Raw genomic sequence first — 10,398 nt, 5'->3', positions numbered from 1 at the left:
TCAGCTTCATATTAATTTTTAGCAATAAAAGAGCTTCAGACATTCCCAGTGGGCATGCGCATTACATTTTGTAATTCCTTACCTAAGTCAATGTTAGAGAGTTCACTGTATGACAGTACGTGCTACTTTTTCTTTAGGACTGAGGTTAAAACCAAGATGGCAGCCTTCGCTGGTCGCACCACGAAACAGGCACTTTTACGAGCGAAACCGGCTTTTGTAAACCAGAAGGTATGTTAAATCATTGCAGAATTTCCCTGACAAGTTTGCTGGTTTCTAACGTAACTTCTGTGTACTAAACCGCAGGCGCAGTATTCATTTAATGACATTTAACCTCGTTTGTTTTCTGTGTCCTTGGGCCCTCGGAAATGGGGGTTGGATTGAAGTTTACATTCGACAGGCCTATTATCATGATAGGGTCGAGTTTTCGAATCTAGATTTGAGTGAGTACGATGAATATTTCTCCTGTGGTAATGGCTGTAGATTGGAATGATAAATGCCCCAACCTTTTGGGGGCTCTTTGGAAATTGCGTTCCCGTTTGTTTACATAAGAAACAAGTGATTGCTAAGGCTAAGGACAAAATCAATTTTGTAGGCCTTTAGCCTTTAGAACCTAAAGCCTACTAAAGTGAACCCGGTAAAATTGAAGATTAGCAGACCTCGGGAATACTTTTTTTTCACTAAAAACTGTCGCAAGTGGTCTGCTAAGGAAGTGGCTATCCTCACCCCAGGTGAGACTTGCCACCGTTGGCTATTCTCACCCGGTGTGAAACAAGACCTGTTTTTCCTAATTTCTGAATACTTTCTGTCGGTGTGGATGATCAAATGGATAAAAGCAAAGAAAAAATTACGTTTAAAGCACAAAATTAGTTAATTTGATTGTCTACAAAGATGCTATGGCTATTTCACTTTTCGAATCGAGCCGAACTACGCGGGTCGCCATTTTGTTTTGCCCGGAAGTTCTCGCGCTACTCCTCTCTCTCTCTCTCTCTCTCTCTCTCTCTCTCTCTCTCTCTCTCTCTCTCCATTGCCCACAGACAAAATTGTACGCTTTTATGTTAACAGTAGTAATGGAACGTTTGTTCACGGCGCAGAATTCTGCAATTTTTCTGTTATCACAGTGTAGAATTCTGTGGTTCAGGGTGAGCGCAAAATTGGTTGGCCTAGATCTAGGCTATAACGGTGAACGCACACCGGGTGAGAATAGCCAAAAGACTCGCCTGCGCTATTCTCACTCGGGGTGAGAATAGAGGTGGCCGTCTGCTAATGTTCAAAGAGGCCGTGGACCCTACCGCATTCGCCAGTAGATCTAGATCTAGATCTAGGCTAGATTCTAATATTTTTCTGCCTTTTTTGTATTAAAATTTATTTTGGCCGGATTGAACTTTGGCGGACCCACTGTGTTTACATGTGTATTAATGCGCACTAGCCATAACGGGGGGGGTTTTCATTTTCAGGGGGGCTACTAGGGGGGGGAGTGACTGGGGCTTCCCTGGCAAAAATAATTAAAGAAACACACAATCTTCATGTTTACATCGCAAAATTATCAGTTTGAAAATGGCTGCCAATGGAACAGGAAGGCAATTTCCAGAGCGCCACATTTTCTTTTGTCCAAACGGAGTGTCTACATACAAGGTAACCGGGCACCTAGTCTCAGTATCTACGTACACGGTAACTGGGCACCTAGTCTCAGTATCTTTGTACACGGTAACCGGAATGAAAATAATCAATGTTTGTCCTGTGCTGTCACTTGCTGAAAAAAAAAAAGAGTTGTACAAGTGTCTTGTCGGGCTCGCCATCGTGACCGGTCAGTGAACCTGTGCCTGCGCGCAGTACCTGTTGGGGTCACCAAAGTTCATTTAAAGTCTCTGCGCTGCAAAGTATAGGGCTCCAGAATAGGGGGTTATTGATTTTTTTTAAAGGTACAGTCGGGGGAGGGGTGGGGATGAAGGCAGCACCAGATGACAAAAACTGAACTTGAGTTCTGAACTGCCCGGTTACCGTGTACGTGACACTGAAACTACGTATCCGGTTGGCGGTTACCGCGTACTTAGATATTGAGGCTACATGCCCGGTTACCGTGTATAATGTACTTGACACTGAGACTACGTGCCCGGATGGCGGTTACCGTGTACGTAGACACTTAATAGGCCTAATATAGATCATCTAGAATCTAGAGAGTTATAATACTTCTACTAACTGTTAGACTAGACTAAGTTAGGTCAGTGGACAGCTGACAACGATGTCTCATTTTGATCAGATGGTTCATTTTCTAGGTCTAGATCTAGATCTAGATTAGTAAAAGAAAGGATCCGGTGCAATATATATATAGCCTAATAATGCAATGATGCAATGTCTTGATAGATCTATAGATTTAATTGTAGGCCAATCATTAAGATTTAGATTTAGATCTAGATGCTATGGTTAATGTTACTGATCTTTTATTGACCAATTTATAAATTGAAGAGCGAGCCATACTTAATGATGGCTAGACCCAACTTTTCTTTGCAGCTCTTGATAATTTGTTTTTAATTGCATTTCATGTACTGGGGTGTTTAACAGGCGGATGTCATTTAATGCAAAGTTTAAATCTCCTAAATATGAGCCATTTGTCCATCCAATGCCTGTTTCCTTGTCTTTGGTCGGCCTCGTTGCAATTCAATAATCAATCACAATTCTAAAAAGTGCAGTTGATACAGTAAATATATGCACAGCCGTGTTTAACTTCAGTATTATTATATTATAATATAAACTGAATTAAAACTTGAAATAAGTCTCATACTGACTTTTTCTTTGGTCGGGGCCATTTTGACCATGTCTGCCTAGGCTGTCATTTTAGTCATGTCACCATACAAAGGAAATAGGATCAATTTCTGTAAATGGCTACTATTTTGTCATTTTGTGTTTATGTTGGCCTGATTTATATTGTTTTTGTTTTTGTTTTCTTTACAGGCTACTCTTGTGTCCCTGCGTGGCAAAAATGGAAAGAAAGTGGTGAGTACTTTCTTCTTAATGGAAAGCATTTTGAACACATGACAAATGACCATCATTTTCAGTTCAGTTTTCAATGCTTGTACTTTTATGTTTTGAAATTCTAAGATGTACCAAAGGGTTTTCAGTTCTCTGTTTACACGCATTAGAGCATTCATGAGGATTCTAAATGCTTACTTTACTATTTTGAAGGTCATTTAGTCATAGTTTCTCCTGCACCTGTAACTGCCTGGGGGTGTTTGAGTATGAGCTTACTATTCTATTGTTCTTTTTACAGGCTTGGCTTTTAGGATCGTTAGCTGTAGGAGGTGGCACTGTGGTGGCCACTGCCCTGGCACAGCCTGCCTTTGCAAGTGACTTAGTTCTTCACCCACCCAAGTTTCCCTGGACTCACAACGGCCACTTAGCAGCTCTGGATCATGCTAGGTACAGGACTGTTATTTATGTTATCTTGATGATTTTGTCTTGAAATCATACAGCCAAACATGGTGAAGATGACCACCCATTGTTGGAGATAGTGGTCATCTTAGACAGGTTGTCCTCTCAGATGATGCCATTATAATCTAGAAAAATCACAAGGCACTCTGTACTTGTGTCAGTTGATTGGACTGACTGAAACTGTGTGAAGGGTAAATTTTCCTGTTATTTCTAATAATAGCTGACACATATGTGGTAATGGCATAGCGCGATTACTAGAATAACATCCCTTGGATCACTTAGAGCAGTTTAACTGTAATAGAACGATTCCCCTTGAAATCCTTCATATTTTTAGAGCAGGGGTTCCTTTTGTGCTATTTCTTGATTTTGTTTAAAAGTCCACTGATAGGAAGACATCGGTGGCAATTCACTAGACTGTTGCTGGCAAAATTAAACCTACCAATTCAGTATTCTTTGTTTTGTTATATATGTTTGTGTATTTGTATTTAATTTTTATGACAGAAATCACAAAAACAGCAGAAATGGTATGGTTGGAGGGATAGGGGGGGAGAAATTTTTGCATCCTAAAATTGTATTTATTTTAACATCGGTAAAACCAGAACAAAATAACATTGAGTCAAAAATTATTTCTGTTCTCTGTAAATATTCTTCTTCTAGAAATCTGCTGGGTGAAAACTTGCCTGAATAATGATATGACTGCAACCATTGAATCTTTGAACTGTTTTCTATTATACCTTATCGTCTTGTTTTCTCCAGTGTGCGCCGAGGCTATGAAGTTTACAAGCAAGTTTGTGCTGCCTGTCACAGTATGAAATATTTATGCTACCGTAACCTGGTCAATGTGATTATGACTGAGGATGAAGCAAAGGCTGAGGCAGAGGAGGTGAGCAGTTAAAGTTGTTTTTCCCTCTTTGCTTCCCTTCTTTATTTGTTATTATTGTAGTAAAGCCGATCCTGGTCATTGCCGGGTGTCACAAACGGGATCCCGCGCATGTGCTGTACTGCATGGAGGGTGCGGACCAATTAACAGGGGGGGGGGGTTGTGTTACCTCTTTGAACTTCAATTTAGAATAAATATGATGTCGTGGAGTCTTCAAACTTTTTAGCAATCAGGAGTGTTATGTTTAATTTGACTCAAAACTCTTGGGTTACCACTTTTTTAAGTTGAGAAGGGTTTTTACGCACCGGGTTAATTAAATGAGATTTTGAAACCTTACGAGGTTTAAAACATGAGTAGACCATTATTTTCTTGTATAGCTCATATTACATGTGCATTGGAAAGCTGTGTAAATCTGATTCAGACTTAACGTCATTTCTAAATAGTGGCCTTCTATGAGTCTCCCATCGCCAGTATGAATTCAAGAGAAGCCGGTGCGGACTGGGAAATTCCATTTCACGTCATGATAACATTCATACTCTCGTTCATGTATAAAAGAATTGTAGGCCTGGTTTAACATAGCAAATCGTGGTGCAGAGGCAGGATTGTTAGAGGATTTGATTATAGATGACATAAAAGAAAGCTTTCTTTGACCTTTACATGGTGGTGTCATTAATTGACCTGCCCCAGACAAAATTTGCAAATAACTCAATTACAATGATAAATGAAAGACCTGTAGATCTATGCTTGTTTTCATTCCAGCAAGGTATTAGAATATAGATATTATTACTACTGTTTTACATGGATCTGTCGCACAGTAGACATGAGAAATTTCCTTAGAATTGGAAAGAAATACCCCAAAAAAGTTTACATTCAAAATATTTTGCAGTCACTTCTTTAGGGATAAATAATGCTGCTCTCCATACTGTGAACATTGTGTCCATGTACTGTTGTTTCTGGGCTAGTCCAATGAGTTTGTACCTTATATTATAAAGTAAGTGTTTTTCTTTGAGGTTCGGATATTGGGGCTAAATGGGATTTTTTTTTTTTTTCTTGAACCCAATTCAGACTTTAAAAAAATGTCTCCTCCCCCCTTATTTCTATGTTGAAGCTGTGAACTTGTGTGATTCTTATCAACAGGCTTTAGTGGAAGATGGACCCAATGATGCTGGTGAAATGTTTGAGAGACCAGGCAAACTTTCTGACCACTTCCCTGACCCATACAAAAATGACGAGCAAGCAAGAGCTGCCAACAACGGGGCTCTGCCTCCTGATCTTAGCTACATTGTGCTGGCCCGCCATGGAGGAGAGGTATGTATCTGAAATTCTTAAATGTACATTCTTGAAAGGATGAGAAAGAGAAGGGAAAAATTTTTGTTCTTTTGTTGTAGTTTTTTTTTTTCTGTCTTAAAGTTCTTGAGGGGAGCTCTCATGGTCTAGAGGTACCATGTTCGCTTCTCATTCAATACTCCCAGGTTTTAAATCTGGCAGTGGCAAAAAATTTTCTTCTCTAAAAGTATTTTCAAGTTTCACCTTTTCTGCTCTCTTGTAATCGTGTTGTGTCGTCTGCTTTTGTCTCCCTTTCCTGTCCATAATTAATTCCGAACAAACAAGATGCCTAATACTTCCTATTTCCTCTTATCTGTATTTTTACTTTATAATGAGACTTTGCAAGACAGCCATATTCTCCTTGACCATGGATGGCCATCCTAGACAGTTTCTGCTGTAATAAGAATTCTGATTAAATACTGTGGTGGGGGGGGTTTATACATAGGAGATACCTCTAGAATTGAAAATGAAAAGGAATCTGTGGAATAAAGTCACACTTTGGACTTTAAAAGTGCCGGTGGTCTTTTTCATGTTAGAAGTACTACAGACATGTATTCCCGTGGCTGCCTTTTCTTGTTAACTCTTTTTAATTTCTTTACATTGAGAAACCAGCACAAAGCTAATGCTTACTTGTAAGTTTGGAATGTTTTCCAGAACTATTTGTAACATTTTTTTTTAGCATTTAACTTTCTTCTTTTCTTTTGTATTTGTTTTGTTTTGTGAGGGGTACTCTGCCTTAGTTTTCTACTCTTTTGGATGGAAGCAAAATAAATAATACCTTTGTACTCTTGGAGCCCAGTGAATGCTAATGCTAACTGAATTCTGTTCCTTTCCATTTTTTTGCAAGGATTACATATTTTCGTTGCTGACTGGCTACTCTGACCCACCGGCTGGAGTGAAGTTGATGGAAGGCCAGCACTTTAACGCCTACTTCCCTGGAGGAGCTATTGGCATGGCACAGGCTTTGTACAATGAGATCATTGAGTACTCTGATGGTAAGAAAGTTACAGTATCTTGTCTTGATAAACAAAGAGACAAGGTTGTCGGTTTCATTAAAGGTTACTGGACAGTTTAACACATTACACCCTAAGGGCCTGGACGGGAAGTCCATTGTTAGATCCTAAGCAAGGGAAAGGAACCCACCTCCCATGAATACAAGCATTTAAAAAACACATTTTAAAAATACTAAAGAAATTCCAAAAATCCTGTTAAAAAGAAAACTGAATGTAGTTTCAGAAAAATATCACTTTATGTAAGAGCAAACTGTTGGAAATGTTCTAACTTTAGTTCAGTCGGGGTGTCCAATCCGTCACTCTCACTCTCAGCCTCGCGGTTGGGCCCTAGATCTAAATTCTAGATTTTTTCCGCTGATCAATCTGAATCGCCCCAAACTCTTGCTACAACATTTTCATTAAAATCTTAGTCATCTGATTTGTCATGTGTTTGTTTTTGCTCAAATCCATCGTTATTTCCGTTCTCGAACTCAATTGTGTCGCCTTTCAACAAGTCGAGACACTTTCAAAGTGTCGGTAACGCGATCGCACTTCGATCAGCTCTAATACTAAAACTACTGGCCCGAAAAATTTCGTTTCGTTATCAAACGGAAGAAGAAACCTTTTTCTATAACTATGCAAATCAAAATCTCGGCCCCAGAGTCTCGTCAAGGCGAGACTTCGTTTCTAAAGACGCTGGGTCGGTGCGGACGGTTCCGGGCGAGTCAGGGTAGAGCACGTAAGGGAATTCGCGGGCGAGTTAGGGTGTAATGTGTTAAAAGTAAATTGCAACATAAATACAGTCAAGCAGAGATTTATATTTATTTATGACATAAACGTACAAAACACAAAGTCTTGGGTAACTCGTACCATATGCCATTCCCGTGACTGAATGACTATGTTTAACTGTTTTCTAATATACCTGTTTGTATTTGTCAAACATCTTGTCTAAAAAAAAACAAATTCTCTTCCTCACAATTGACTGCAATTCGAATCACCTTCGGGCACGATGGAAAAAAACCCCCACCCATCATTATGCAGAGTATCTGGTTACACGAGCACACCAGGCTCATCCCTTCTGAGCATGCATAAAGCCTTCGTAATGGCTTGTTCTACCCGGGTCTTGTCAGCTTTGTTTCTGTTACATCCCCTAATAACCTAATAAAGTTTCCTTTTTTTTTCTCCTGATGATCTGAAACGCATTTTGACATGAATATTGCAAATATATATACATATCGTTGGGGCAGAGTTGGATCTTGACTTTTCTAGTGTTAAAAAAGAAGATGATTGCGATGCTGACCCAAGTTTTGTAGAGGCTAGTGGAAGTCTGTAGGTCTAGTAGTAGTTTCATTTTTAAAGAAAATTGTCAAAATTTTAACACATTTGCAAAGAGTTATTGAAAAAAATAGCTATTCAAGATATCTTTAAAATTTCTTTTGCATTGTGCAGTATGTTGTATTGTCTTTTTGCATGCTACGTTTCATTGTTGGATGGTGAGTAATGTCAGAATTATATTTTTATTAGGTGCGAAAGCACCTGGGTTTCTTTGGATGTTGAGCCATAATGTGCCGGGTACCGAGTTTGTTAAGCTTGGAACTGTGACATGAAGTATTAATTTCCCTTTGTGTCTCCAGGCACCCCTGCCACACAGAGTCAGCTGGCGAAAGATGTTGCCACTTTCCTGAAATGGGCCGGAGAACCTGAGCATGATGTTCGCAAACTGTATGGATTCAGGGTATGTTCAGCTTTCTAGATGAACATTTTATGTGATTTAGATACTGTCCTATTTGGAGTTCAACATTTTTTTTCTTTCAGCTTAATTTCAGGGAAAGTCTTATCCACCCAACATTTTGAATACATAGTTTATCTCAGGCCTTCTGCTTTATGAAAGTGAAAGTACACTTATTTCAATGGGAAAGTCGAATACATAGAAGTGGACAAGCGTTGCTCTGATTTTTAAATAATTTTTTGGGGTCTTTTTTTCTTTTCTTTGCTGTTTGCAAGAAAGAAAAGAAAGCTTTAAAAAAAAGATATGACCATTATGTAATGTTCTGTTATACAGTCATGTTAATCTGTTGCTGAAAGTTTTCTTCCCTTCTCTCCTTTCCTTCTTCCAACTGCTGTCAATCCTCACTTCATCCCTCGCCCTCAAGCCTGTGCTTTGTACCCCAAGGTCTATTAGAAATGCATTTTATGTTTGAGCATTAGCAGTATGGCATTTTATCTGAACATATTTTAAAAGGAACATTCCTCCATCCCCCAAATAAGTGACTAATATATAGTTTTGTGATAATTAGTATCCACTCTATTTCATTTTTCTGTATCATACTCAGCGTTTGTCTGTACTATTACCATGTTAACTAGTGAGTGAATGAGTCGAGACAGGGAGAAAAAGTGATGCAACGTTTATTGCTGCTGACGGAAGATCAATACTGATTTTTTACTTCTTTGTCCTTTAATTTATAATTTGTTATATTTCAGTGTTGTGAGATGATTTCTGCCTGTGCACCTGCTTGATGTCTGTATGGGTTGAGAATTTGCTATATTTTTATCATAAGTTATGCATGCGTTCTCTTTGTTAGTAAGTATACTGGAATATAATGACATTTTTTCAATATTTCAGGCATTGATCATTCTGAGTTTCTTGATTGGCGTGACATACTACATGAAGAGACACAAGTGGAGTGTACTCAAGTCCAGAAAACTGGCTTTCAAGCCTCCCAGTTACAAGTGATGACAGAGCAGCAACTAACCTAGGCTGGGGTCAGGGTCGTGGTACGTGAAAGGAAAAAGGGAAGAATTTTACGGGGCAGATTTTCGACTGTGAAATAATGCAAACTTAAAAAACACAAAGGAATCTGGACTTTAGTACTTCAGAGATTATCTACTTTCTTCTCAGGCTGTCAACATTGTCTTTTGTTCTCAGTGAGTTTTAAATATTTCTGTTGCATTCAGCTTTAGTTATCATGGAAATGTCTTTTCCTGTGGAAATTATTTTACATTAGCCATATGACATGTTTTATTCCTTTTAATGTCTCTGTTTTAGGATGATCTAGTGTATATGTGTAAATTTGCCATTTGTGTTTTGACTGGAAGGTAACTATTACTTTCACTGTGGCAAACTGTGAATTGTATTGCATAGGTAAATAAAAGATATAAAATACAGTGTCCTACTGCCTTTTGATCAATTTTGGAATATCCGTGAAGACAAATTTCTTGGAGTACTGGTATTGACAGAATGACTTACTATCAAGGTAACTATTTATTATGTCTGCAACTGTAGAAGCATGAATGTCTCTGGCAAATAGCATAGTGAAAATGGAGCTTTGGATCAGGAAGAGGTTTTGTCTTCACTGTTTGTCCTGCCGTGGCTCAAGCAATGTCTGTGACCGATTCCCCCATGCTGTAGCCAACACGAAGGTTTTTTTGTATTAAAATGATATGACAGTTTGACCATACCCTGGGTTCATCTTGAATTTATCATAATGTGTTGGTTGTGTTTTGAATAGTATAGTGACTCTTCTGATAATTACAGAACTTGGAAATCATTTGTTTCAATATGAGCCTGAGGCAATGGGTTTGCTATGTCTCGACTTGGCCTTTAACTCACTGAGGGCACAGGTCTGTATATTCTCTTGAACTGGGTCTAAGTAGACGATTTTCACAAAATCATTTATTATTATAATGCTTTCATTTTCTCTTTAATATTTGTTACGAAAAAGGAAAACAGAACTCCTTAACATAAAATGTTCATAGTTATAATTTATTAAGCTG

At 38.6% G+C, this 10,398-nt stretch overlaps 1 protein-coding gene across 1 annotated transcript; it reads left to right on the top strand.

Annotated features, from left to right (window-relative positions):
* Positions 1-106: 106 nt before the first annotated feature.
* LOC101863236 (cytochrome c1, heme protein, mitochondrial) lies at positions 107-10,082 on the top strand. Its single transcript, XM_005091187.2, has 8 exons — positions 107-228; positions 2,950-2,991; positions 3,266-3,414; positions 4,183-4,309; positions 5,444-5,614; positions 6,480-6,627; positions 8,259-8,359; positions 9,248-10,082. Exons 1-8 carry the CDS (start codon positions 157-159, stop codon positions 9,356-9,358), a joined length of 921 nt encoding a protein of 306 aa, XP_005091244.1. The 5' UTR covers positions 107-156; the 3' UTR covers positions 9,359-10,082.
* Positions 10,083-10,398: the final 316 nt, after the last annotated feature.

Source organism: Aplysia californica, unplaced genomic scaffold (assembly GCF_000002075.1).
Source record: "Aplysia californica isolate F4 #8 unplaced genomic scaffold, AplCal3.0 scaffold00027, whole genome shotgun sequence".
NCBI classification, from domain to species: domain Eukaryota; kingdom Metazoa; phylum Mollusca; class Gastropoda; order Aplysiida; family Aplysiidae; genus Aplysia; species Aplysia californica.
Note: the sequence above shows the minus strand (reverse complement) of the source record. Positions and strands in the feature narration are given on the sequence as shown.